This window comes from Ptiloglossa arizonensis, chromosome 12 (genome assembly GCF_051014685.1).
Source record: "Ptiloglossa arizonensis isolate GNS036 chromosome 12, iyPtiAriz1_principal, whole genome shotgun sequence".
Lineage (NCBI taxonomy): Eukaryota > Metazoa > Arthropoda > Insecta > Hymenoptera > Colletidae > Ptiloglossa > Ptiloglossa arizonensis.
In genome coordinates this window covers 11,499,521-11,527,244 of record NC_135059.1, presented here as the reverse complement: position 1 = coordinate 11,527,244, position 27,724 = coordinate 11,499,521, and the positions used below count along the sequence as shown (strand labels likewise).

The 27,724-nt window shown below is 36.3% G+C and overlaps 1 protein-coding gene across 2 annotated transcripts in view; it reads left to right on the top strand.

Annotated features, from left to right (window-relative positions):
• Nucleotides 1-4,777: 4,777 nt before the first annotated feature.
• Nucleotides 4,778-27,724, top strand: part of LOC143153004 (adenylate cyclase type 6) — a 116,564-nt gene continuing 93,617 nt past the window's right edge. For both annotated transcript variants that reach the window (XR_012993699.1, XM_076323709.1), the window contains exons 1-2: nt 4,778-5,208; nt 26,533-26,694. Coding sequence is in view for 1 of the 2 variants with exons in the window: in XM_076323709.1 (XP_076179824.1) it covers nt 26,614-26,694 (81 nt within the window). In the remaining variant the exon portion in view is untranslated. The remainder of the gene's footprint in view (nt 5,209-26,532; nt 26,695-27,724) is intronic.

The following is a 27,724-nucleotide window of genomic DNA, read 5'->3' as shown; positions in this document are numbered from 1 at the left end:
ATTGGAACTACCAAGGGGGTCAATTTTTGCCATTTGTTGACGATTGGTAACATTAGAACTATCAAAGTGTTCGATCTTTGTCCTAAGAGATCCATCTTTGTCCTTTGTTGATGTTTTCTAGCATTGAAACTACCAAAGGGGTTAATTTTTGCCTTTTGACAAAAGGCATTCTGACATTGGAACTACCAAAGGGGTCAATTTTTGCCATTTGTTGATGACTGTTAACCTTGGAACTATCAAAGTGTTCAATTTTTGCCCTAAGGGGTCAATCTTTGCCCTTTGTTGATGCTTGTGTAAATATTTCATGAATAACTAGAGCGCGTAGTCTTTTGTAAATATTGTGAATAGTATATATGTCCAGAAAAAGGAAGAAATATGTACGTATATCCTGTTATCATTTCTGAAATTTGATACACGCCATTTCTCGATGTTGTAAGTGCAGTTAATGCTCGCTTATCAATCATTTTGTTTCTAATTCGATATTGCTCCGCGTATTATTTATTCAATTAATTACGTTTACGAACTTGTACGGTTAAATTGCTGAAACGGACTAACAATCGAGGTTGTAAACGTTCAATCGAATAAATGTTCCATGGCTAAACATACAAACAATTGTCTTTCAACTCTAATCAAAGCGTTACTATTGGCGTTAAATTAAATTTTATTTACCATATGTCCTCGTGGTGCATAGCATATTTAATCTGTAATTGAAATTCATATTGACAATACTCTAAGAGCAAATTGTATTTAACACGTTTATCATCACACGTCACGTAGCTGTGACATCGAATTTTCGTGACAGACCAACATTACACGTATGTGTTATAGCACAATGATCGTCTACTTTATGTCCATATAAATAAACGAAGTAAGTTTTAACAAATAACACTTCGTTTTCCAAAACGTATCGGCAAGAAGTTATTGCCCAAGCTCTTAATAGAATCGTATGATATTAAAATTATATTTTGCACAACAGATGCAGGTTGTGCATAATGCACCATGTGGGTACTCCTATGGAACAAAACTCGGTGTATAAAGTTCATTCGACCTCGTTTCCGGACTATAGTCATTTCTATGTACGTTTCCTTGATTTCATCGACAAACTGAGTTAGCATAAGTTATTTATAAATCAAGTTTTATATACCATGCAAAATTCTAATACCTACTCTGTTCAGACTACTATATGATGCGTTATTAATCACCTTAGTGATTCGTTTGCTCGAATTTACTCCTTAAAGTTCTCATTGTTTTAATATTGTTCCAATATTACAATTTGAAAAAGAATTAGGCCCATAAATTGAAACGATAAATAAATTTGTTACTTTTAGCTCTTACGATGATTAATATTGCATTGAGAAATAATTGTTTGCTTAATATTAAAGGCAAACGCAACGTAATAAGAGTTCATCTCGCTCGACTTTCGGTCGAGTCGGTAGAATATTTAGTATAGCACTTTGACTTTCCATAAATATCCTAGAATGTCTTAAAGAGTCTTTACGATTTTAATATCGCAACGTACGTACATATGTTCAAACGTTGAAACTGCATGAAATTGTTCGATTGACGTTCAATATAATAATATTAATAATACGTTTTTATCGCATACAGATATATACCAGGCGTAGAAGAAAATAAATGAAAAGAGAAATAAAATAATAGAAATAGACAACGTTGGTAATGTTGTGTGTAGTGTAAAGCCTGAAATTCAACAATACACCGTTATTATACACTAATGTACCATGTAAGGACATCGCGGGACATTTCGATATTTAGAGAAAGATCATAATCTAATCTGCAACTATGGAACAGAAAAGAAAAATTCTTTTCAGTTTTCCGTATTTGTGTTAAGAAATGTTTAATACAGTTCCTATTTTTTTTTTTCGTCTAGGTCACCTTAGCACAGTAGCTCGTATTTTTAACTATATTTGTTTGCTTGAACCGTGCCAATTCAAATAATTCAATACTATAGAAAAATTTGAAGACGATCCTGGAGTAAAAAACAAATATTATAAAAAAAACAAGATTTCATTTATTTACTACGATTATTGGTCGTTGAACAAGATCTGATTTAATGGAAATAAAATTCGATTAAATACAGGAACAAGACTGGTTGAACTTTGTGAGGCACAAAACTTGTGTAGACCTCGGTGTGAGCGTGATTAAGATGATTGGATCTACATAAATTCAAGGGTTGATTGGTTAAGATATTGAAAAATGTCCCTAATAAAGTACGAGAGGTAAACAGTTCCATATAAGAAAATTGAATGATTTTTTGGTGAACACACGCGAAATAACAATGAACATTTCATGAAGTGTGCTCCAAAACACGTGTATACAGATACAAATAGATAAAATTCTAATATAGAGAAAAATATCTAGTGTATCTAGATAAAGCAAAATGTTATTCGAGTAATGAATGAAAATTTATTCGAACGATTTGAAAACGAATGAAAGTATCGTATCGTTATTTATTCGCAATGTTTATTTCACTGAGCAATCTTTTGGATAAGATTTTATTTGTTCGACCTGGAATACGATTTTATTTCGTAAGAGTTGTTTATCTAAGCTAAGAATTTTCTCTATCTCTGCTAGAGACTGACGACGTTTAAGCATCTCGGTGAAAAGTACCTCCGTGGCGACGAAACAGACTAAAATAGACAGAAGACAACAGCAGACACAAGAGAAGGATATTTTTTTAGAAACCTGAACGCTTATAGTATGATTTGAGCATAACCGATTAAGTACGCGTGGCAGTTATTTACTAAAAAGATTAATACAAAAGAAGACACTTTTCTTATAATATTGTACCAAATTGAAAGAAAAGATATATTACATCCTAAAAATATATTAAACATTCTTTCACCTTTGGAAATGTCGAAATTAATTGTAAACTTTTTCATTCAACTTTCGGTATTGAAAGTCTCATTATTACTACTTATCTTCAACTAACTACAAATCTCATTGCCTTCGATTTATAGTGTATCAGTTAATAAAATATTTACCACGACTGCGTTTGTCTAACGAACGAATAAACTTTTGATTAATAATTCGATAGAAATAACAAAAAATTGTAAAAATATTATTAATAGATTTCGATATAGTGATCTTTTCCCAGTCATTCTTTTAATCGAATCATATACTCGTTATTTTTGTTTTTAAATTTCAATGTGTGAAATTATGTTACGTGTTTCATTTACTTTCGATCATTTCGATTGGCTCTGTACAGTGGTAGATTATCCAATGGTCATCTTACGTGCTTCTTTTTCAATGATTGGCATCCTGGTTGTTTGTCTGGCATTTTGCCCCTTTGGGTCTAGCCGTACGTCGCCATTTCAAGGATTTTATTCGCATAAATTTCAATACTTCACACAGAAACCGTGTAACTACGTGGTAATGTCCTTCCGTATCGCTAAAATAATTTTCACATAAATTCTGAGGGCAAAGAAGTTGTTAAAGTTAGGACAAACTTTAGGGGGGCTTCGTAATGTAAATTTACGAAACTACTTCGTAGTGTAAATTCCTATACTAAATTATACAAACGTACAAACCGTAAGGTACAAGTGTAAATATTCGAAATTACGGACGAATTTATTGTAAATCCAAAAACTAACGCGTACTTTTCCCCATTAAGAAATACTCGCGCGCTGTTCGATAGGCGACGCGTCGATCGTGAAACCTAGGCTTGTAGATGACCGTTGCCCGTACCGATGTCTCGAACTCTCGAATAAGGGAGCCAGCCCCCTCTTTGATCAATTTCGAAAGTTCGCTGCGCGTCGATCCACGAGGTCCACGGTCGCGATGGCCGAAACAATCCATTCCACTTAGTCGGGCACCGGCGTCGGAATCACTCTCAATTTCGCGCGACAACCGCGAAGACGAACGGTTTAAGGGTTAATCCAGTGTCGCGGGGGTTTGCGTGTCTCCGTCTCGGGGTCCGGGCGTGGGATGCACACGAGCCCTGCGCACAGTACGCGTGGCTGGAGAGCCGCGAGGAAACACGGAACCGCTCGGTGAATCGCAGCCTCAGTCTGCGCGCGACACTGGCCGGAGACGCGTCGCGTTCCTGCCCCACCGGAACGACCGGTGCTGCGTTCGTACCTCGTACCCTACGACCACGAGGAGCTGCTACGCGCACGGATCTCCACGCAACGCACGACCATGCGGAGAGAAACGCGCGAATGGAGGGATTCCCTCGAGTTACTTTGAGTTTTCAGAGCTTTACGGCCCGCTGAAAGTTCGGGAGTTCACCCAAACCAACCGATCGGACTTTATTCCTCGGACGGAGATCTTAGGGGGGAGGAGGAGATCCTTAAAGAATTAACCGAGAATCTTCTTACGGGAATCGTCCGGTTCGTATGTCACGCGTCGCTCCGTGATAACGATCGTTACGTTCTCTCGCAATCGAGTGAACGAGAGATCGCGCGTCGATTGATTTCTCCTATCGATGCGAACGACTGGTAAATCATGGACACGAACCGACTCGTGGACAAGTGCAACGAACCAGAGACCGAGTTCGTCGGTCGTTCAGGCCTAATCGCGGGAGACGGATACTTGTGCAATTTGGCCCTTTGTTCCAGCGGCGGCGAACCGGTCAAGGAACCACGGTGAATGGTCTCCGTTTTACTCGAACTTTTGTGCGCGACTTTCGTTCCGATGTTTCCGATTCGTCGATCGAGAGAACATCGATAGCGAACGGATGAAACGGAGAGCTCGTTTCTACCCTTGCGAGGTTCAGATTTCAATGCACGTTTGCGCGGAACGTTTTTGCCAAGAATTTATTTGCTCGCGATTTAACGCGGTTCGAGCATCCAGGAGGTGATTCGGGAGATAATTTTACCCTTGTGAATCCATCCTGAGACGATTTCGCGAAGAGTGCGATCGAGGACGGTTAGAGAAAACACTCGGGGGGGATTTACTCCGTCTGGACGATCGCGAGATCGACGAGTCTATCCCGAACGAGAGATTTTGCGATCGAGAAGATTTCTAGGCCGTACGAGAGTGGGATAGACGGTTCGAGATAAATTGACTCGTTCTGGACGATCTCGAGATCAACGATGTGGGTGAGAACGGGTGCGAGAGATCACCTGGATCCGTTTGGAAATTGATCGACGATCGTATCGACTGATGGAAATATGAACGCGAGGAAGCTTTGAGGTGGGCACGCATCGACGAGAATGAGAATCGAGTCAAGATCGAGTGTCAAGCGAGGTAAGAATGCTCGAATTTTATCGTCGATTAACACCACGACTCGTTAACAGTCCTCGTGCCCGCGGCGAGGATCGCTGCGCGGAGATAACACTCGTTCGGTACTTCGAGTGTAGCATTTTTAGCAATTTTTTACGGATTTAAGAAAGTCGTCTCTTAACATGTTCATCGTATCGATCACCGATAGGAAAATCCTCTGTGCTGTAATTAATTTCACAATTTATTTTTCGCTGATTATTGTAACAGGTTGTTGGATAAGTTTCGTCGTTTGATAAAATTTATCGAACAGTACTGTTCAATGTGGTATTACGAAACTTATCGAACAGTACTGTTCAATGTGGTATCGTTCAATAAGTTTTATCGAATGACAAAACTTTTTTGAACAACTTAATACCATACTGGTCAATAAGTTTGATCGAACGACGAAACTTATCGAATAACCTGGTACTTGTAAATACAGTAAGTTGATTCGTTCAAAAGTTTCCCAATACCAACGTCAAATGGTACAAACACGATGTATTGTACGAAGGAGAAAAGATTACTCCTGGATTAAGAAGAACGTAGCAATGGTTACGATGCGAACAATCGTAAACTAATTTTTTAAATCGCATGAAATTCGAATCCTGAGAGTCTCGTTGCTGGTAAAATTATTATCGTAACGCTGTTATTCGTTCTCGTAATTATTTTCGTGTAAACAAGATGTACGATCGATCCTTGATTTACACTTTAACTCGTGTCTTGAATTTTGAAGGATTTCGCGCAAGTTGAACGTCGCGCGAGTCAAATTGTACAAATACGATTAATCGTAAGAAGATAGAAATTCCAGGATTAAGAAGAACGTAGTACCATGAGTAATGTGAACGCCGATGATTAATGTTTACTTAGTCGCAGGTCTTACAAAGATTGATTAAAACGTCCGACTCGATACGATTCGTAAGTTCCCTACGGAATTGATCTTTATTTCTCTCTAGAATACATTTAACGTGCAATCTGAGCTTCGAAAGTTAATGAAAGTCGAACAGATTTATGTAATCGTTTACGGAGGGAAAATCTGAAGAAAAGAAACTTTATTTATTATCTGGATTATTATTTACGAATTCGTGTAATCCGAGAATTCACTTTATAAATAAAAGTTATATCGAGAAGTAAAAAGTCTTATAGAATTGTACAGGAAAGTCGAAGTTTAAATAGTTGGTCTTTAACTCGAGCATCTAGAATAATATTGTTATCCATCCTCGAGTATACTCGAGCGTAACAGTTTGAAGTTCGAGGAAGACAATTAGGGTTCCGGGTCGGAAAATAATGGCTTCTTTGCAAATTTATCTTTCAGCTTCGTAATTGTTTTTATATCCTGATTATCGTACAAAAAGTAAATTCCTCGATCGGTAAAATAAAGAAGCAAGATTCAAAAATTGGAATTTTATTTCAATTTTAGCTATTGAGTTTTAAAAATATTTTGTCGTACAACTGTATCGAGTCCAAAGTCTGCATAATTTACATTGGTTCTTCGACTTCTCGACGAAGAAGACGAAAAAAAGACGTTTATTTGACAATTTTTATTAATAAATTGAAAAAACAGCAAAACTTAGCGAAGAAATTGAATATTTTTTTCGAAGAGCTGTAATTTCTTCAATTGTTTACTTTCTTATTCCTTTAAGAACCGATTCTTCGATATCTAAATTGTAATTTATATTCTTTAAAAACGAAATCAAGCATCCATGTATGAAAAAATTCCTATAGCTTCGCAAAATGTAAATAACTATATGCGCACAGGTTGAAATTAATCTGAAAAATTAATCTCAAATTCGACACTTTTGTCAGGATCTGAGCAGACTCTTTAACGACAGTTCCACAACAGTGTCGACTAGGCATTGATTCTCTTTGATGCCTAGATTGCAATTTATTTTCTTTCATAAATGGTACCGTTTCGGTACCATTCTCATCGCTGCGGAATATTCCCCGGCTACGTTGAATTTCGAAATCTCAGTCGAGCACGGTCAACTCCAAATGCAGCAATCTAGAACCATGTAACTTTTCCATACAAGTTCAAACCGCTGCGCATTTCCTAAATTATCTACCAACAGCGTTCTGCATCGTTTCGGCCCTCAGAACGTATCGCCACTATTTATTTTCATCGTTGCACGAATCCCGTTTAGGTTCAGATTCGCAGTTCCGAATTCCAATTTGACCGAACAGGGTACTGGATATTTTTAGCAACGAAAGAAAAAAAAAAAAGAAATAAAACGTAAGAAACGTAGTAGAAGTAATCACTGCGGATGTAATGCGGTGTCTTTCGTTCTCTTTCGCTCTCACTTTCTTCATCTCGTCGTCGTGAACGTCACAGGTTTCAATTATCGAATAAAGAGTTCGATAGTATCCCTCGAAATCGAAACCAATTCGCCTTCGCTCGCGATTGGCAGTCCGTTACACATCCAGTGTTATAATGATTCGTATTAGCAATAGCGTAACGAGTGCCATCGTGTTCTATTATTGGAAACGGATCGATCGAATCGTTTTCGTAACGTCGATTTCATTTCCATAATTGATCGATGCCTACGAAACTCGAAACTCCCGCGAAATAACGAATTTACGTTAAATGATTGATGTCGGTCCGACAATGAGGAACATCTTTGTCGTTGGTCTTTGCATTGGGTTGTTCGGAAAGTCATTTCGTTTTTTTTTTTTTTGTGAAAATGAAACACGATTTTTTTCGAGTGTATAAACATTTTATTAAATTATACATTCTCCATTTTGGAAAATGAAACGACTTTCCCAATCTTTGAAGACGTTGATATCAAGATCGTTAATAGGAAGTATTGTCAGGTATCGAAATTTCACTTATAATTTACACCCGAGAGTACCTGTGCCTGGTCCATTCTCGATATCGATACTTTGTAATAAATATTTCATCGATATAATATGTTTGTAATAAATATTTCATCGACAGTGGTGTACAGTTCTCATAAAAATGTAAATCTTTTACGTCACACGTACTCACGAACCCTGAATTCCTAAAGAGAGTTTTGTTAATGATCAACGAGCCAACTTGTACAAAGAAATGGACAATTTGCTTCCGAGCATTGGTATTGGGTCATATTTACATGAAATACACACTCAACACGAGAGGTTGGTCCAGTTGAATAGCTGCCAAAATTCTACCAACCCAAGCCTTCTGGACCTTTCTTGACAGACGTGCACGAAACGTTTAGTTTATTCATTAGAGGTTCATAATAGAACAGATTTGCAATGCTGAACATAGAAACCTTGTGAAGTAATTTGACTGCATTCAGAGATGTTTCAAAATGTTCTACCGAGTTAATGTTAAGGAAGGCTTCTCATTTTGATAAACGAAAAAGTTCATTTATTTTTAAAATTTTCTATTGCATTTCTTATCCGAGTTATCCGAAATAAAAAACTGGATTGTAACTATTCTTGTAGAAATCTGCAGAATTCGAAGCTTTTCTCGAAAGGTATTAAAGATTCGAAAAAATTTGTGTACGCAACGATACGTAATGGAATATATCTGTAAATATAGAGTTTAAGTTTTAAATCGATTGGATAAAGCGTTCTCCGATAAACCCTATACACCGGTTCGAAAATAATTAATTTCGGGAAAAATTCATTTTTGTTTATTCTATCGTAACTCATCTGTTATAGTACCATATAACGAATCTACTGCACATGCAGCCTCTTCGGTAACAATTCTCTCTTGTTTTCGTAATAATGTTGACCCTCGTTTCGAATGCAAGGTATTCTTAGAATGCTCCCTCTTTTTACCCATTGTACGAATTTTTATCTGAATTTTACATTATGTAACATCAACACTGGATAAACACTCTATTGGGTGGTTTAATTTATTGATATCTACAATCTTTCTCTGTTTTTATCTCGGTGAATTTAACTTTAAGATATTCCTATTTAATATACGTATCGACGTATATAATAATATAAATGCACTCTTTTTTTTCTCTATAACATCGTTTCTTCACTTTTATTGGAACACACTCTACATTATAGAGATTATAATTTGCAAAAGGTTACATCGCATTTATTTTTTTTCTCCGCTTTCTCGAATATTTTTTACCATTTTTCACAACATTCTGTCGTACATCGTATGTTCCTCTTGTTGCGTATTACCAAGATTTTACAATAGTTTATCGTATCGGTTAAAGTAATCGTGATCCTCGTACCTCTCCGCACTGTACAATTTCATCCCCTAAGTCGTTAATTTCGGTGCAAGAGTGGTCTCAGGGAACGTCGAGCTGCACTCCATCAGGACCGTATAAAAAAAGGAGCGCGTAACACCTCATTATTTTAAGTCAGTCTCTCCCTCTCCGCATCTGGAGCCTCCACTCGATTCCTCGTTGCGCGATATCACTTCCTGGAGTCGAAGAACTTTCGGGGGTACTTGAAATTCCAAATAAAACCAATTAACCGGATCGTCGAGACATCTCTAACGGGGTAACGAAGCATCACTTTAACCTCTTCGTCCGGTGCTTGTTAACCCCTTTGCACTCGTGAATGAAATACTCGCGACTCGATCCCGTTCGTTTGGTCCTTACTGCCAAGACTTCGATCGATCATGCGTGATCAACACTGGAACTACCAAAGGGGTCAATTTCATTTGTTTCGAACTCTTTTTCTTTTTTCAAATTACTCAATTATCAACGATGTCTTTCCTGGTAATACTCGCGAACAATTATCAAAATAGACAATCAATGGTACTCGTAAATCAATTTCCCTTGTTCAACTACGAAGATACGTACGTGATCCGATACAAATGGCGACACGTTCATTGTTCGTAGTTGTAATGTTAATCGATAGCGACAATGCGTAATCGACCCGTCAACGTTACACGCATACTACACGAAGCTCATCGAGAGACCAAGATCTGTTCTCTGCTCGTAACTTGGTCAATTTCACGAATTGTTGAACGAAATTTAAACCGTGTACCCTTAAATGTGCACACGTTCAGAAGATTCAAGATCACTTTCATTCTATTTTCATCCGAAAATGTAGAAACATCTTTAAGCGAATATAAAGAGTTCGAAAGCTTCTTTTCTTCTTAGCCCTTTAAATTCCTTCAGAAGTGTGCGTAAGGGGGTCGTGGCAGGGATTAAATATTTATCCGGAGGGGTAGAGAGTTTTCGCATAAAGTATAACAGGAAGAAGGGATTAAACGTTGTGCATGCAATATTTCATGCCGGAAGTTCTGTGCATTTATACATCTTGCGGTTCCGAATTAACTGCATTGTTCGCTATAATGCGATCCGTGCTCCTGTTCAGCATTAATTCAGCCCGAAATGTGGTGCTTAGCCACGATCCGTGGATCAACCGTTACGATTAATATTTAAGTTCGAAACTGAAGCGTATGTCACGGTGATTCCAGGTGAAACGGTGATTGGCATAATGTCAAGCGTCAACGTTAAAGACCGATTTGGCTCTTCTCGCGCGGGAGAATCAGCTGGTGGAAATTTATAGTCTTTTCGGTTTCGTTTCTCCAGTGTCGGACATTTCGTGGTACGATTCTGAAAAATCGTAAAAACGTAGTCACGTTTCGCTGACCATGATCCCCGGATCCCTGGAGATTCGTGAACGTAACGTGGAAAATTCGCGAGTTCTCAAAAGAGAAAGGGAAACTTTATGTAGTATTTAACTAAATATAATAAAAGCATTTTCCATAGTATTTTATTCTCATTGATAGCAGACGTTAAAAAGTTTTTCGTCGTCGATGACAAGAACACAGAGAATGAAACATCCATCGTTTAGTTTTTGAGAAGCATTGTCATTCTTCTCTTGAAATTTAAGTTTCTTCGATTCTTCGTGTAGTTTTAACAATATTATTTTGTATTTATAACATACTTATCACTTTCCGTGTTGATTTTGTTAGAAGTAGGAAGAGGTGGAACCTTTTATTGAATTTTTTGTTTTCAATTAGACTTGCCCGAAAATTACGTAATAAGGGGTTTGTAATACCATTGAATGAATAAATAAATTTATTATTAAATAGACTGGAATAAATACCAGTAAGTCTAATGGAAGTCTGCTAATGTTTTTTACATTCATTTTCATGCATTGCTGTAGTAAACAGTGTATAAAAAGTTTTAATTAAAAAATGTGAAACTATTTAATTTAAATTCAAATTGGTACAACACAAATACAGTGCTTTTTTTTTTAAATAGTTTCAACGTAAATTAAAAAAAGGATAATTCAATTCTATTGTAGAGAGTCCGCCGAAAGTTTTCCTTTATTAAAAGGGTTTATGGAAAGTTGAAGTTTGAAAAAACACTGAAGCATACTAATAAGTTTGTTTTCATCGTTGTTTTATGTTATACTTTGACATTTTTTTCCGGAAGGTTTCGTTTTCGTAAATGTCAATATCAAATATTTGTCCGACATGGTTGTTCGTTACTCATTATTTTTATTCTCATTGGTGTTTGTAACAATTTATTGTGGTGTAGTATTGTCTGTTATAATTTTCTAATGAGATAGAAATGATATTATCGACTTCTACAATTTCCTATTTAGATAGATTTCGTTGAAACAAATAATAGAAATAATAAGTAATAAAAAACGTAGTTGGGCAAAATGTAATATGATTAATGATTAACGAATAACGATTACCATTACCGAGTGACGAAGGTAGCGATGAATGTTTATGGTCGCACAGTAATAATTAATTATGATTCATGGATAATGGGAACAATAAAAGTGAATCTATATCATTGGGCATGATTGGTTTATTCATCGAAATGATTGAAATCAGCATAACGATTTAAATTTCCTCAGAGAATTTATATTTATTGATTAATTCAACGAACGGATAAATTATTTCTAAACGTATTATTTTTACCATAATTTTGTATTTATATCGAATGGTTTCAGTTAAGACGGTAGTTTTTCAATTTATGATTACGAATTATCAATTAATGACTACACAGTTCAAATGTAGTTTCACTACTGATTCGATTCGGTGATGACTAATTGATTATTGTTATCGCGACTAATGAAGTGATCGGTCAAATCAAATTTCCAATTCTGATGGACAGTCGCGTTAGTCGAGCAATCGTGCGCATACTCTAAGAATTTTTTTAATTATAAAACAAAGTTTTGTTGTACCGTGAATCTACCTCTTTATTAACTTTCTTTCTCGATTTCAACAAACTGTTATTTTTCGACGAAAAGCGTAAAGTTTCCATTGAAAAAGTACTTTGTATTTGGAACAGCTTTGAAGATAATATTCAGGGGCAAAGTAAAACAATTTCAAAGGATAATTTCATCTGTTGCATTCGAGTTACTGCACCGCAAAAAGAAGAGTTTTTCTTTTTTTTAAATTTTCGACCGCTCTACAAACCTGCGAAGTTTCATTGAAATCGATATTCCTTGTAAAAGCTGACGCGAATAGAATTAACACCGTTCGATCAATCTGGGAACGTTATGGTAGCATTGTACGCGTAACAAAAAACCATAGAAAATTGAGAGTTTTCGAGAGTGCCGTGATCAAAAAAAAAAATAAAAAAAACAACGAGAAAAAACCGGGAAATCGTCCCACCATTTTGTGATGAAATGCCATTTCGTAGCGCTCGGAACAACTTCGCCGGGCTCGATTTTTATATGTCATCAAGAACCTTTCGCTATCAAAGCAATCGTGCCAGTGAAACCGCATTATTCTTTTGAGTACACCGTTTTCCATTCCAGATACTTTGGGGATCAGCAGTTCGTTGCAAGCCTTTGAAGCTGCTCGTCAAGCCGGTAGAAAAGTAATACTTATTCGAGGGAAGAGTTTACTTCTCATTTATCGCGAAACGATTGCCGGATGCGGTTCTGCACGCGTATCCAGCGAAACGCGGATAATATAAAACATCGCGTGACAAACCGTAGCCGTGAAAAATACAATCTTCACCGGCAGAAATCACAATCGCTCTCTACAATATTCAATCAAGTGGAATCCTCTTAATACATAATATTCAATTATGTCAGAAATGACAATTAAGTTTCGTGATCGATTGATTGAATTATTGTTTCATAGACGTGAGTCGTCGCATCGAAGTTTATCCGACGTCTTGTCAAATTATGACAAAAACGATAGACTCGTACGCATGGTTGTTTTCGTTAAAAATGAAAGTATAATTCAAACAAAGTATATTTCCAGAGAGTAAGAAAATTATATTGAGCTATTTTTCGTTTCTTTGATCAAATAATTATTTCGGTCTCAATTTCTGTAGGTAAGTATGTATCTATTGACAAATTTTAATGTAAGTCAATAATATATATCTCGATTTGCATTAACGTGCATTATTTCTCTTTCTCGTAGAATGGAACAAAAAATTGGTATAAAATATTCAGTGTTGAATACTCGAGGGGGGAAATTTTTAATTCGAATGAATAAAATACATATGTTTATTTTCACTGATGCACACAATATTTGTTTCATAAAACGGGACAACGCGTATAATAATATTCAGGTTAGATTGAAAAGAAGTAGAGAAAGTAGCGTGATTCGCGTCCATGGAATCAAGAGAACTGATCAAGAGGCTGAACATTCGTTGCTTCTAATATTATAGTTTGTCTTGTCGGCCAGTAGAATGGGCGACCTTTAATCAGACGACGCCTCGTCGACCATGAGGGTACCTGCACTTATCGTTGTTCGATCCGTTAGCGATTTTAATTGGTACTCGCCAGAGGAAAAACGTTACGTAAACGTGAATAAACAAGCGCGTGGGACCCGGAGCTCGTAGCTGGTTTCGTTTTTCTATAATCGATTTCTTTTCCATTCCTTGTACATATATGGCGTAACTATTGTACTCGCTTCGGAGGTAATAAGGTTCGTGGAATCATTTCGGAAATTTCGAGATTAGAATTTATTGCATCCATCGAAGTTAAAATTGTATATCTTCGTATTCACGTTTAAGATTTAAAAGAAAGAAAAGTGTTCGTAGAAAAGTTGCCCTCCACGTTGAAAGCCAACAGTGAAAAGACTAATTACATTACATAATTATATTACGTTTAAACGTTTCGAACGTACTCGATGAAATTTACTTTACTTCGTATTCACATTTTCGATCGCTAATCGTTCTTAGATACTCAACAATTTCTACCTCACAAATTTCGTTCGTTACAACATTAAACCTTTACGTTTCGACTCGTTCAATAGCTGGTAAGTCACTTTATCGATCGATATCGATTTAGACGTTCGCCCACTCGAGAAACAAAATAATCGATTCGAGATTAAAAAGTTGCCGGACCGTCTTTACGAAGAATTTATCGCCAGCCTAGAACCTATCGATTAGATATTAATTTTCAAGAAATTAAAAGGCTCTCAAAATTCAGAGAAATTATTGGCTTTATTTGTCAATAATTATTCATTGTTTCAACTGGGTCGAGCCTGTATAAAGTTCAGAAAGCCATATCTATCCAACAGATAATTTCCTATCAGACCTCCTCCAACGAAGACAGTGAATTTGCGGTTTTATCGAGGAAAATTATCGAAGGGACTTCATTACACTCTATCGATTACCGTTAACCGCAACTCAGATTTTCGTGCCGTCATTACCGTCCAAACCACAGTTTCTCTGAACGCGGTGTATTCACGGAGTCAGGATAATTACAGGCGCAATGGCGCCCGATTTGACGCTCGGTAGACGGAACCTCACCGGAAGTAAAGCCCCTGCTTTCCATTGATTGCATGGATTCTCGATTTCGACTACGTGTACACGCGATTGGAAACGAAGGAAGAAACAAACCTTTCGCGCGTTTACCATTCAATTCTGTTACATACGAGACGAACACCACCCTTACGATTATTCTTCAATCATTTTCCAAGAATTGAACAGTCTCGGCACGGAGAACAATATTAGAATTTTATTAATATTGGATGACGAAATATGAAATTTTTTAGTCAAACGTGGAGATTTACATTAAAGTGGAGAGATTGACTACTTCTCGAATCGATGGTAATGCGTTTAATGTACCGTTTATTTTACGAACGAGAAACAGGAAAATACAGGTATGTAAATGCGAGAGAGGAAGGAGAATAGAACTTCTTTTTCGATTCTAGTCAGATTTTTAAGTAGGTACATATTTTCTTTGGAAACTATCTATAAGATTGTAAATTTCTTCCGGTTGTGTTTCATTTGTTAAAATGTCTACCTGCTTTCCATTGTTAGTTAATATTTCTCTAATATTATACATGCGCACAAAGTTCTCTAATATTGGAAATACACATATTTGTAGAAACGAATGAAAAACAATTGTACAAGCGATACGAATTTGTGGAAATTATTCGTAGAAATGGAAAAGTTAAAACGAGTAAATAGAATTCATTTACAAAATGCATATAAATTATTTGTACGATTGCTTCGAATTCGTGCGAAACATTTGAGAGGCTCGTGCGGAGCATGTAGGGCTTCAATCGCGTGACGATTATCGATCGCGCAATTGCATTGTGATTTCGTATACTTAACCGTTACACGCTACGTTCACCAACGCGGCCCGTTTACATCGTTTCACCCGATTGTGATAATTAGCCCAATTTTCTATAATTTTTTCATTGATCCCTGACAAGATAATAGGTAATAGAAATTGTATGGTGTACCGTCCCTGTCCTCTTTATTATATAATCGTGCCTCAACGATGGATACACGGTCCTGATTGGTTGATTGTGTAGGCGCGCTCGTTGGCCACCAACACGCGCACGCGGATCGCTGTTAATCATTTTTCCAGTGTTAACAAATAAACTTCTCGAATAAATTCCCAGAATACGTTTCGGATAAGTTCATATTTTCCATCTGGTGTTTGAATTATTTTCCATCAATTACGTTCTCGATGTGTTCGAGCACTCGATAGATTTAAAATTGAATCGGGAAAACAGGAAAATGATTTCGATGAACGAAAGTTACCGCGAGCTTACGTAACAAGGAAATGTATCCAAGAAGAGGTCTCTTTCATTTTACTGTATATTTTTATCATTCTTGTTTAGATTGTTACAGTGGTAAATAAAGGAAAACAAATATTTCGATTATCGGTAATGTTTCATTTAAAAAAAGAAGAAACTTGGATATGTCGTTTCAATTTCTTCCAAATTGCAAATAGGTTTAATTTTTTTTTACAAACGCTTAATGTTTACAATTAATATTGAAAAGTGAAATGAAATTTATTTAGAAAATTTTTTAATCAAGCAATTACAAAATTAATTCTTTCTCGAACGATGAAACTGTGGCAATCAGAATTTATCCATCATATATATCTATGGATAAAAAATTGTATTCATTTATTTCACTTTAGAATTTGCATTGGAAAAGATTATTACAAAAGTTGCCTAATTTTTGTATCATTCGATTAAAACATTTGTTTCCGTTAATTTAGTATTTTGACAGTTTAAATGAGAAATATAAGAACTCTGGTGCATCGAACAGAAATATTGAAGAGTTGTTTTTTGAATATTTTTCTAGGTGCAGTTATTGCCGAAATTGGTCAATTTTTTCCGGCGCGCTACAAACGAATTTTGATCGTGAAAATCCAAGCGAAAATTCTGTTCTTTTGTGTTGGAGATTTGTAATAAATCTGCTAAATTAACCGGATGCTACGAAAGGTTAATCCAGTAAAGTATAGGATTCCTTGAACTGGCACCTGGAAATCCCGCGAAAAAGAACGGCGGAACGCAAGCTTCGTTATCAGCTTGCATCGGTGCTATAAATACGGATTTTATTGGTCGATTGCCTTTGTTTCAGCAGATTGCATGCGCATTCGCAACAAAAGAATTTTGGGAAGCCGCTGCAGTTTTTCAAAGGGGATAACCAGGGTACCGGGTACAATAAATAAGATCGTTGCAGTATATTTTCGAGCTCGATAATTATTTGTTCCAATTTATCAACGTACTAAAATAAAATCCTTCGTTGAATAAAATTGCAAAAGAACGATTAAAAAATACTACTCTTGTTTCAAGTTATTTCTCGTTAAAGTTAATGGTACGAAAGAAAATTGTTTTTGTGATTGTCAGGTTTTTGTATAGTTCTTACAAACGTTAGGAACTTTGAGTATTTATTTTTCCTTAGTTGCAGGAACTTCGTATCAAATCATTTTTCTCTTATAATTACTGGCTATCGTTGTTGCTTATTCCACTGCTAAAATAATTTAGTATCAAAAGTATCGAAAGCAAGGTATGTATCTTTCGTATATTTGCAAAAGTTTTCTCGCACAATCAGATTTTCGTATCCACGATTTTGTATATCTCAGAGATTCTACATCCTGTGCAATCTGACCGTTTAGTATTTTTTATATAAATACAGAGATTCCACTGTTACGCAATCCGATGGTTTAGCATTCGAGAGGTTACCGTATCCCTTACCATACGTGTAGATTGGTACCTTTGTCCCTCTGTCGTTCACTTTGTAGAGACAACTTACGAACTTTCATAGTAGCTTTGACAACGCTGGACAATAGCCCTAGCACGACGATTGCTCGTGAACTAAAACGAGCGCTCTGATTGGCCAACACGTCGCTTCCCCTTCCCCACGTCTAGTTAAAGTTTCTGCCCCCCACAGCTGTCCCACCAAGCGCCACCCATACTTTACTTTCACTCGATCGAGCTATACAGGATGATTCTCTCGCCAACGGACTCAAAGAGAGTGTCACCGCTTATACACCCCAGCGATAATCCTGTGTTTTGTGTACAGCTATAAAGTGGTTGATGTCCCTGTTGCGTTATCGGTCAGTTAACGACGACGACCACTGTACCTGAAACTGTTGTATTTGTAATGTCTGTGTACCGAAAATGAAACTGACGCGGGATTATCGCTAGAGTGTTCAGATGGCAGCACTGTCTTTCACTCCATTGGCCAGAGAATCACCAATGTACTACTTTTATTCCCTGAAGTACTTACAGAGGATACCAATCTATCTCATCTGGTATCGAGTCTACTTCCAAGTAGACTCTGCAGACTATTTCGTTTATGTTTATCGAAATACGATAGAGGGTTCCAATCTAGTTCCTCGCATTCTCTGAAAACTCACGGCTTTTATAAGTACATATATATTTTCACGCTTAAGTATCAAATGGATATCAGTATCAAATACGCAGTATCGATACCTTTGTCGATGTACTAAATAGTTAACGATTCTATTCTGGTGTCCTTGATAGTATTGGTCGTTTCGAAACCTTAAAATGGACTTGCATCTACAGCAGAATATGATTTCAAACGTAACGATCTACGAGTACCTGTCACCATTCGGAGTGCAATTGCATTCCTGCAATACCATACTTGTTCTTCGAAGCTACATTTCATATCGTCATTTCCCGCTCAATAAGCGCGCCATTGCTCGGCAGAGGTAATATTCGGACGGAGCAAGATCTGGACTAAATTAAAGTTTCGATTATAGAATTATAGTTGCGTTACCAATAACGGTGCAGTGAAACTGTCAGAATGTTGATTTTGTCGCGACTTTTATAAATAAACGACGCTTACAATGAAAATACAAACAAGTGCAAGATATATTTTTGTAACAAGTGAAGAGACAGTGTTGTCCAACACTCTATGTTTGGTACACGTATATTTTCTATTCGTAGATCAATTCGAAAGAAACAGAGACCGCTAAAACCGTGTAATATTTCGCGAGCCACCCTAATATCTGATACTGTTCGATACTAAATTGTAATTTATAGGTTGGTATCAATAGTATTGATTCGGTACCATCCCCGTCACTAGGGTTACCATTCCTCGAAAAAGAAAACGCAAGCCACTCTTTGAAACAAGAAGAATAATATCGACAAACGTGATCATTTTTTCACGTATAAACTGTAATAGATATTTCACAAAATAGAATCAATTTTTGTACCATAATTTTTATCGACGTAAATATAAAATTCAACAGGCAGATATCCATCGTGTACAACGAACTGAAGCAGATTACGCGCATTGAAAGTATTTTTTATAAACGTACGCGAAATAGAAAAATAATTACAGATTCGATCAAACCTGTAATAACGAATGTAAAATAATAAAATAAGTTAGATCGGGTAGTCCGTATCATTTGGTTTGTCGTTTCAGAGGGTAGAAATTCGATAAGTGAAAATCTACGAGTCACTCGAAATATGAGTGATACCATCTCGAAAGAATTGTTACTCATCGTCACATATTTTATTCGTTTACTTGTACGAATAACTTGGTCGTTAAAATTCTAAGCTACGTTGACCCGTAATGTCTCACCTCGGCTACTTCCACCGGTAGTTTGGTTGAATAACAGCGAGTCAACGACGATGTATTTCTCGCCAGAATTGAATCGACGCGAAAAGGTCAAGTGTTGAAAGTGTTCACGATCTACCTGATAGATCCTCGTAGCGCGTTTTTTCGCTAGCTTTTTCGGGCTGTCGTCAAACGAGCAGGCGACGAAGGACAAATTGGAATCTTTAGATGGCCCTCGAAGACTCTCGAGAAACGACTCACCTTCGCCACTCGATATCGAAAATCCTTTTTTTTCCTCTGTTCGGTGGCTGATCGAGTCCCTGGCCTGCGAAGGACTCTCTTCAGGGTCGTTCGTTGTCCCTTCAAGTATACCATTCGCGGTTTCAGCCTCAGTCTTGACTTTTTTTCTTTTTTTTTTTCATCTCCGAACAAGGGAAATATAATATTTGCACGTTTATGAATCGATGATCTCCGTATCCATAAATTGTCCATAAATTGTAATCGAGTATCGACATTAAAGCGCATTTAACTGTACACTTAAAGTCCCTGGATTAGAAGTGACCCGAATGCATTCGAACTCGTATATCGAACGGTATTAATTTCAAAGTAAACATTTCAACTGTACGTTTAGTTTTTAACTCCTGCTGAAAAAATTAATTAAAAGTACGCCAAGTCGCTTTTTAGAAGTCATAAGAGCCAAAGGATATCAAACATCGTACAAAAAGAATTGCAGTAATGTATTATATGCGTTAAATTACAATGTCGACATACTTTCCATTTTCAGTTGTACTAAATATTTTGTTTCCTCGTATTATTTTGTACGTGTACGGAAATTAGTTTGCATTTCGTGTATCTTCTTCTTTTGGTTAAACATCAACAAACACATCTACACGATAGACAAGCTCTTAAAGTTTAGTAAATACATCTACAAGATAAATAAGCTCTTATACTCTTATGTCTCTTATACTCTTATATAATAGAAGCTTGGGTTTTGTGAATTTCAAACAAAGTGATTCGTCCACGAAGAAGTTAAATTAAAGAAACGCCCGAAACCACCCCTGTTAGCGCGTTTGGTGGTTTCTTGGTTGACCTCCATGGAGTCCTTTCTCTAGTTAGTGGCTTGGAACACACGAGGAGAGCGAGGGTTACACGGTTGGCGATCGAAAGTATTGCACGATGAAAATAGGAACACATATTTTAAGCCCAGATACTTAATAACGAAAAGAAACACTATTTACAGTGCGTACAACGACACAATTAGGTAGAATAAAGTGGAATACCGTGTAACGTAGGAATACCACAGTAGAAGTGAAATACCAGAAATTTTAGTAGAATACCATAAAAAAGTTACTATTTTTCACGTTTATTGACCACTTTGCAACGGTGGACGAGATATTCCACGAGAAAATATCGTTCGTATGACACCACGGACGAGATACGTCGCATGTTTATTACTCTGTATTTATAAAGAAACGTTGTTGTACGTCGTATAAAAAAAAAGAATATACATGCACGGAATTTGCATAAAGAAATCATTTATTATTGTAAAAATTGTAGGGTTGCGTTATGTGTTACTTCATGCTTTGAATCGTACCATTTAGAAGAGAAATAAACAAAATTGTTCCTAAAAAGCTTGTTTTTCGTCAATATCTGCTGGGAGATTTCGTGAATCGATTTTTCCTTAAATTGTAACTCTCGTCCTGGCAAATAAATTCGCGAGATACCTCGTCTGTGACGTTGTACGAACTGTATTGTGTCGTGGAATATCTCGTCGTGATGTCGTACGAACGATATTGCGTCACGGAATATCTCGTACGTGGTTCCGAAGTGGTTAAAATTTTATTACATATGTGCGCAGAGTGAGTCTCGTAACGCGACGACTTTAAATAACTCAAATTTTTACGTTTCGTGTAATTTTGTTTTTCTTTTTTTTTTTTATTAAGAGACGAAAGTCACTTTCAGTTTCTTAAACGGAATAACTAATATTCTTTCCTGAATTCGAACGAAGCAACGAATTTTACACGATGAAGTATCACATCAAGAGTAGTGTCTAAAATTAATAAAATTGAAAATAAATTCTATTTCAAGCGATGTTTGAACTATTGTCCGTTACAATTGATACAATTGATTATTGTAGTTATTAGAAAACGAGAAACTAGAAACGAGAAAACGAGACTAAGTATTATATAATACTTAGTTTCAAAAAAAGAAAGAAAAATAGAATACGATGATTGATTTCGATTGCAGTATTTTTATCGCACGCACTATAAACGATTATTGTGATCTATTTCTCGTTGTTACCAAGCATCGCAATCTTTCTCACGCACGAGTTCTAAATACATTTACCAAGCTTAGTTGGTTGATGATATCTAACACCTAACAACGACTATGTTTACCAATATGATCTGCTGTCCTAAACAAACTTGTCTTACAAGTTGTGCCAACACCCACGTTGATGCTTGTAAATTATTATACAAGATATGTAGATTATTTCAGAATATTGTAATAATTATTTATTTTAAACCGTGTTTGATACCTTTTTTTTTTATATAGAATTTGATGCTTTGTTCAAATCGAGGAAGAAGTATTACATATTCCATTTAAAAAACTGAAAATGACTTTTGTGCCTTGATAAAAAAATAAAATAACACAAAACCGATTACATTTATATTACGAAATTATTTCATTCCAGTATTTGTTCAAACATTCCACCATGAACATTAAAACATTTTATTGCCAACTTCTTTATATTTTTTTTTTTACATTTCTAAGTCGTGCAACAGTTGTACTGTAACAGTACTTTGTACAGTAACTTTTAAGAAACCACGCGAGAAATAATTGAACGATTTAGGTAAAAGAAAAAAAATATGTTCGTAATGGTTGTACTCTTTATTATCTTTCTTTATTAACGTTTCATTGGCCACGAGTTGCGCGGTAAAAATAAACTCGCACAGTTTAGTTAGCGTTCTACTTTCATTGTAGTAATTTGTTTTCAAGGATTATTCATCGTGAACATTATGAATTTGCTGCGATTGTAGCCTTGAATCTGCAAAAATATCTTGCGCTGCGGTCTTTGGCTTGCAACGGAAAGAAAACCTTGAAAACAAATGAACAATTTCCAATTGTTACCTAGTCGCACGAGCTGTAGCGAATTCAAACGTTAAAGTTTATTAATTGTTCGTTGAATCGAATCTTCGAACGGTGAGTATCCACCTTTCCGATTGTTTAATTGAATTCGTCGCTCGAAAAATTCAGTGGTTTACGACTGAAACGTTTGCGAACAACGTTGGAGGAATCAAAGCTACGTAAAAAATTGATGACCGTTGACTGCCTTGAATCGATCTTCATAGACAACGATTCAATACTCGAGAACACAGACGCTAGTTCTCCTATCGCAAAACCGTTTTCACGGTATCAATTTTTTATCCTCCCGTTCTCATACTTCTGCGATTCGAATAAACGGAGAAGAGATCGACACGCTTTTCAAATAAACTGCGAAAGGCTATCGTACAGAGAGTATAAAAATATAAGAACGTATATATCTTTGGAGGTGAATTCGGCGCGCAAAAATGATGAAAAAATTCTGAAAAGGTGAGCTTTTGGAATTCTAGCATCCGGGTAATAACAATAACGCGTTCGACGAGTAAGTACATTTTTTTTTAGAAGAACTGACTTTTGCATAATTTATTACGATGTTACAAGAAAAAGAATAAAATGAAAACGGACCGGTGCTTCGTTGACACCGAGTAGAAGAACATTTTCCATATCTATTTGTAATTATTGTAATTTAACTGAATTGGACTAAACAAAATCTATTTGTGTCCTCGCAAAAATATTCCATGAGCAAAGTTACAAACAAAATGGAAAAAGTAATAGAATATTTTGTCGATGGATTCAGAATTTCATTTTAAAATAATGTTTCTTTTATTTTGAATGCAGAACTGACATCCAAAACAAATAGAATCTATCCTATTTTCAATTTCTTCTTTATTTTGTTTAATTTCGGAAAATGCATCATTAATTCTTTACACTGACTCTTCACGTGCGTTACACTCTCTCCTATGTGAGCATACTAAATATCAGTTTCAGCTAAAGTCAACGATAAAATCAACAATTTCAGCAAGTAAACATTACACTTTACGTAAACACAAATATATATTGACACTATGTATGTATATCGTGTCGACGGAACAGTACTTCATTATCGTCTCGTAATTTTATTATAAATTCTTAGTAAATCATTTAAGAGTCTATGGTTGTATAACATTTTTTTTCTTTAAAAAATATATTCAGAGATTTTTTCTCCTTTGTTATAATTATTTCTATGCGTTATATTTACGATACACCTGTTTAACTTAATGCAATTATCACTCTTTGCATTTGGAAGTTTCGTGTCGCTTTTAATAATTATTTTACCCTCGAAACGATGTCAATGCGTTTCGATACGCCTTGTGTAATTGCCCATTTCTTTAAAGAATATGAAAAAATGCTTGGATATATAAATATTGTGACTTTTATCGAAATATCGAGGTTTTACAGAGGAACGTATCGTAGACGAAATCACGTCAAAATGACTCGGTCGATGCATTCGAGGGTGAAGAAGAATCAATACCATCGTTTGTAAGAAATTATGTAAAACGAGAGGAGGGTGGGACGTAATTGGAGATTAAAGTCTGTCGTTTGGGCCAATTTGTGGCAGTAAAGCAACGAAAGTAACGATAACGATTCACGCAGACCCTCCGTTGAGCTTTCGAACCGTTTCTCAGATTCGAAGAAGAAAGAGAATCGAACGTACCACGTAACCGTAGAAATTCTACAAAAAGTTCCACGAAATTGTTCCGGTTGCATTTGTTTAGAAACATTCTGCGAACGAACACTGCGCGCGAAGATAGATTTTCGTACGGTTCGAATCCTCGTTGCACAAAGGATGCACATGCATCGACGAGGCGTTATCGACGAGGTGCATATTTGAAATATCGCACCTCTCGAGTGACACGATTAAGAAATTTTCAATTATCGAATTATGCAGCCATTATGTAGGAAATATGCGGGACCATCGACAGGAGAATTGTTGCAAATGTTGAAAAATTTCCCCTTTTGGTAGAGAACTTACGAATTAAACGAGAAACACTTAACTGCGAATAGTTTTTCATATCCTGTTATCGCGAGCGATCAAAATGGTGAGCGATTTCATTGGAAAGTTGGTAAGTTTGTTGAATAAAGTTAACCGAGATTTTGAAGTTTCGTATAACGAATAAAGTTAGCGCAACTTTATTTAATTCTTTATTCGGTTAAAATTTTACCCATCCCTGGCTCGAGTCGTATTAAACTTGAATGTTAAATATTTCGTAAATTGTTAACCTTAAGGTAAATGTCTCCATTGACTGTACTCGTAAGAATACGCTTATCTAAAAATAGTTTAGTATAATAAAATACTATAATAACCAAAGTCTTCAGTTTCGCAAGTATCTTAATTTTGAATTGATATTTAACTATTTGTACGAAAATTACAGTGAAAAGTTATATTTCCTTTCTCCATCTTTGACCTACTTATATTTTTCATCGACCACTTTTCGTCCACCTTAGTATTTTATTTTTATTCTATTTCTTCTTTACGGACATCTTTTTATTTAATTTATATACAATACATCACGGTCTAATATGTATTTGAAATTTTCCTTGGGAATTGGAAAAATTAGAAAAATTCCGGTTCGTTAATCGACGACCGAGAGTCGGTTCTCGAGTGCAAAGGGTTAAAGGTATTCGATCGAAGCTTCGAATTCTCGAATTCCTTTTTCTTCGAGCGAGGAAATTTAATTATCGAATGTGACAGTGCGCGAGAATGCACGCTATCGTGGGGTTGATGCGAGGAAATTCTAAATGCGATACAACTCTGGCGGTACGACATTCTGCGCCGTCGGCGATTATTTTGCATGCAGAATTCGATTTAGAAAAGCGGGCAGAGCGTGCAGTTTCGCGAAGAAGCTGGAGCCAGCATTTTTTATACACCTCGTCGGGGTCTAACTGACGGAAGATTTCGATCGGATTTCGATTAATTTTAGGTTAAGAGGAACGCTTAGGTTACCTCGATGCTCGTGTTTCGACAGAACGTAATCTGTTCAATGATCAAGGATCATCGAGAAATTTTTAATCACGGATTAAAATTGTTCAACGAATAACGCGAATCATCGAAGCTCGTACGATCGTGAGAAAAAGTTAACGAATGCAAATCTAATTCTTTATCGAGTAATCTCAGATTGAAAATGTTATTTACCATTACTGGTAAATCTTAGGAAAGGATTGATCGATTATTTTGTACAGAAAGCGTACAGAAACCTCTATAGAGCTATTTCTGAGCAAAACTGGTACTCTAAATACGAGCTCGACAACAAGGTAGTAACAAGGAAATAACATTAAACATTGGTGTTCGTATTACCCCAAATGTGTATTTTATAGAGAAAGCAGTTTTGCGTAGATTTCCCTCGAGTAACGACTAAAGTTTGAGCGATTAGGTGTTGAAAGGTGTCGAAAGGTCTGCTCGGTGGTATTCTTTATTTTTTAAATACCATAATTGTGCGTAAGTACTATCTGCGAAAAACTAAAAGAAAAAGAATTCTACCTTGTAGAAACAGTGAAAAGGTACCTTCTAAGTAACATAGTAAACAAGAAAGTAATTGTTATGATATATTCAAGAGTTACTATCGGGTGTTACTAACAGGAATATTAAGTAAAGTGCCCGACTCTCATCGTGTAGGTCGAATCGAGTTCTCATTGAATAGGACCGTAGCGGGCACATTATTTAATACAACCTTAACATTTTTTCATCGTTGAAAAATTGCAACCCATTTTTAATTTCCTCCGTTTCGAAGCAGCCAATTGAAAAAGTTCTCGCGGTTACACCAATTTTAATTGTTTCTCGTTGCACAATGTGGCACCGGTGGTCGCAGTTGAATTGAAACAGCAAAAAGCTTTCCGGCCTGGAATGGAAACGAGTATAATTTTCTCGGCGGTGTTCCGCGACGAGATCGTGGTCTTCTCGAGAAAAACAGTCAGCACGGAGAAAAGAAAACGGTCCGTGTCCCGAAGCATGTAGTACACGGTAGCGTCGTGAAAGCAGGAAGCCTGAAAATATTTTTCTGCTTGGCAGGGGGAGTATGAAGTAGCAGACAACGGTGTTCCATTGCCCCGAAGGGCTTTAAACCAGCTTCAGCGAGAGGAACAGCCCGACATGGAGAAATACGGCGTGGAATTCCCGAAGCACGAGTGGAGCCACAGGCTCAGCCTTCGTGCCAGTCGAAGGAGTCATCAGGTAACGAAACATTTTCGCACCAATTCCTTTTTCTCACCATTTACGAATTTACGCGGGACTATTCCTCTACCGATACTTACACTAGTAACGTACTTGGAACAACGCTGTCGTGATGCTAATAGTCACTGGTTTGTAAACTCGATGAAAGATACTTTCAGTTTATTCAATTGAATCGAAGGAGTTATTAGGTAAGGAAATATTTTCTCACGAATTTCTTCTTACAATTTTTCGAATAGATGTGAGACTATTCCTTTACCGATACTTGCATAAGTAGCGTACTATCGTCCGTACTTGGAATAACGTTGTCGTGATGCTAATAGTCACTAGTTTGTAAACTCGATGAAAGATACTTTCAGTTTATTGAATTGAATCAAAGGAGTTATTAGGTAAGGAAATATTTTCTCACGAATTTCTTCTTGAACTTTTTCGAATAGACGTGAGACTATTCCTCTACCGATACTTGCATAAGTAGCTTACTATCGACCGTACTTGGAATAACGTTGTCGTGATGCTAATAGTCACTGGTTTGCAAACTCGATGAAAGATACTTTCAGTTTATTCAATTGAATCGAAAGAGTTATTAGGTAAGGAAATATTTTCTCACGAATTTCTTCTTACAATTTTTCGAATAGATGTGAGACTATTTCTCTACTGATACTTGCATAAGTAGCGTACTATCGACCGTACTTGGAATAACGTTGTCGTGATGCTAATAGTCACTGGTTTGCAAACTCGATGAAAGATACTTTCAGTTTATTCAATTGAATCGAAGGAGTTATTAGGTAAGGAAATATTTTCTCACGAATTTCTTCTTACAATTTTTCGAATAGATGTGAGACTATTCCTTTACCGATACTTGCATAAGTAGCGTACTATCAACCGTACTTGGAATAACGTTGTCGTGATGCTAATAGTCACTAGTTTGTAAACTCGATGAAAGATACTTTCAGTTTATTGAATTGAATCGAAAGAGTTATTAGGTAAGGAAATATTTTCTCACGAATTTCTTCTTACAATTTTTCGAATAGAT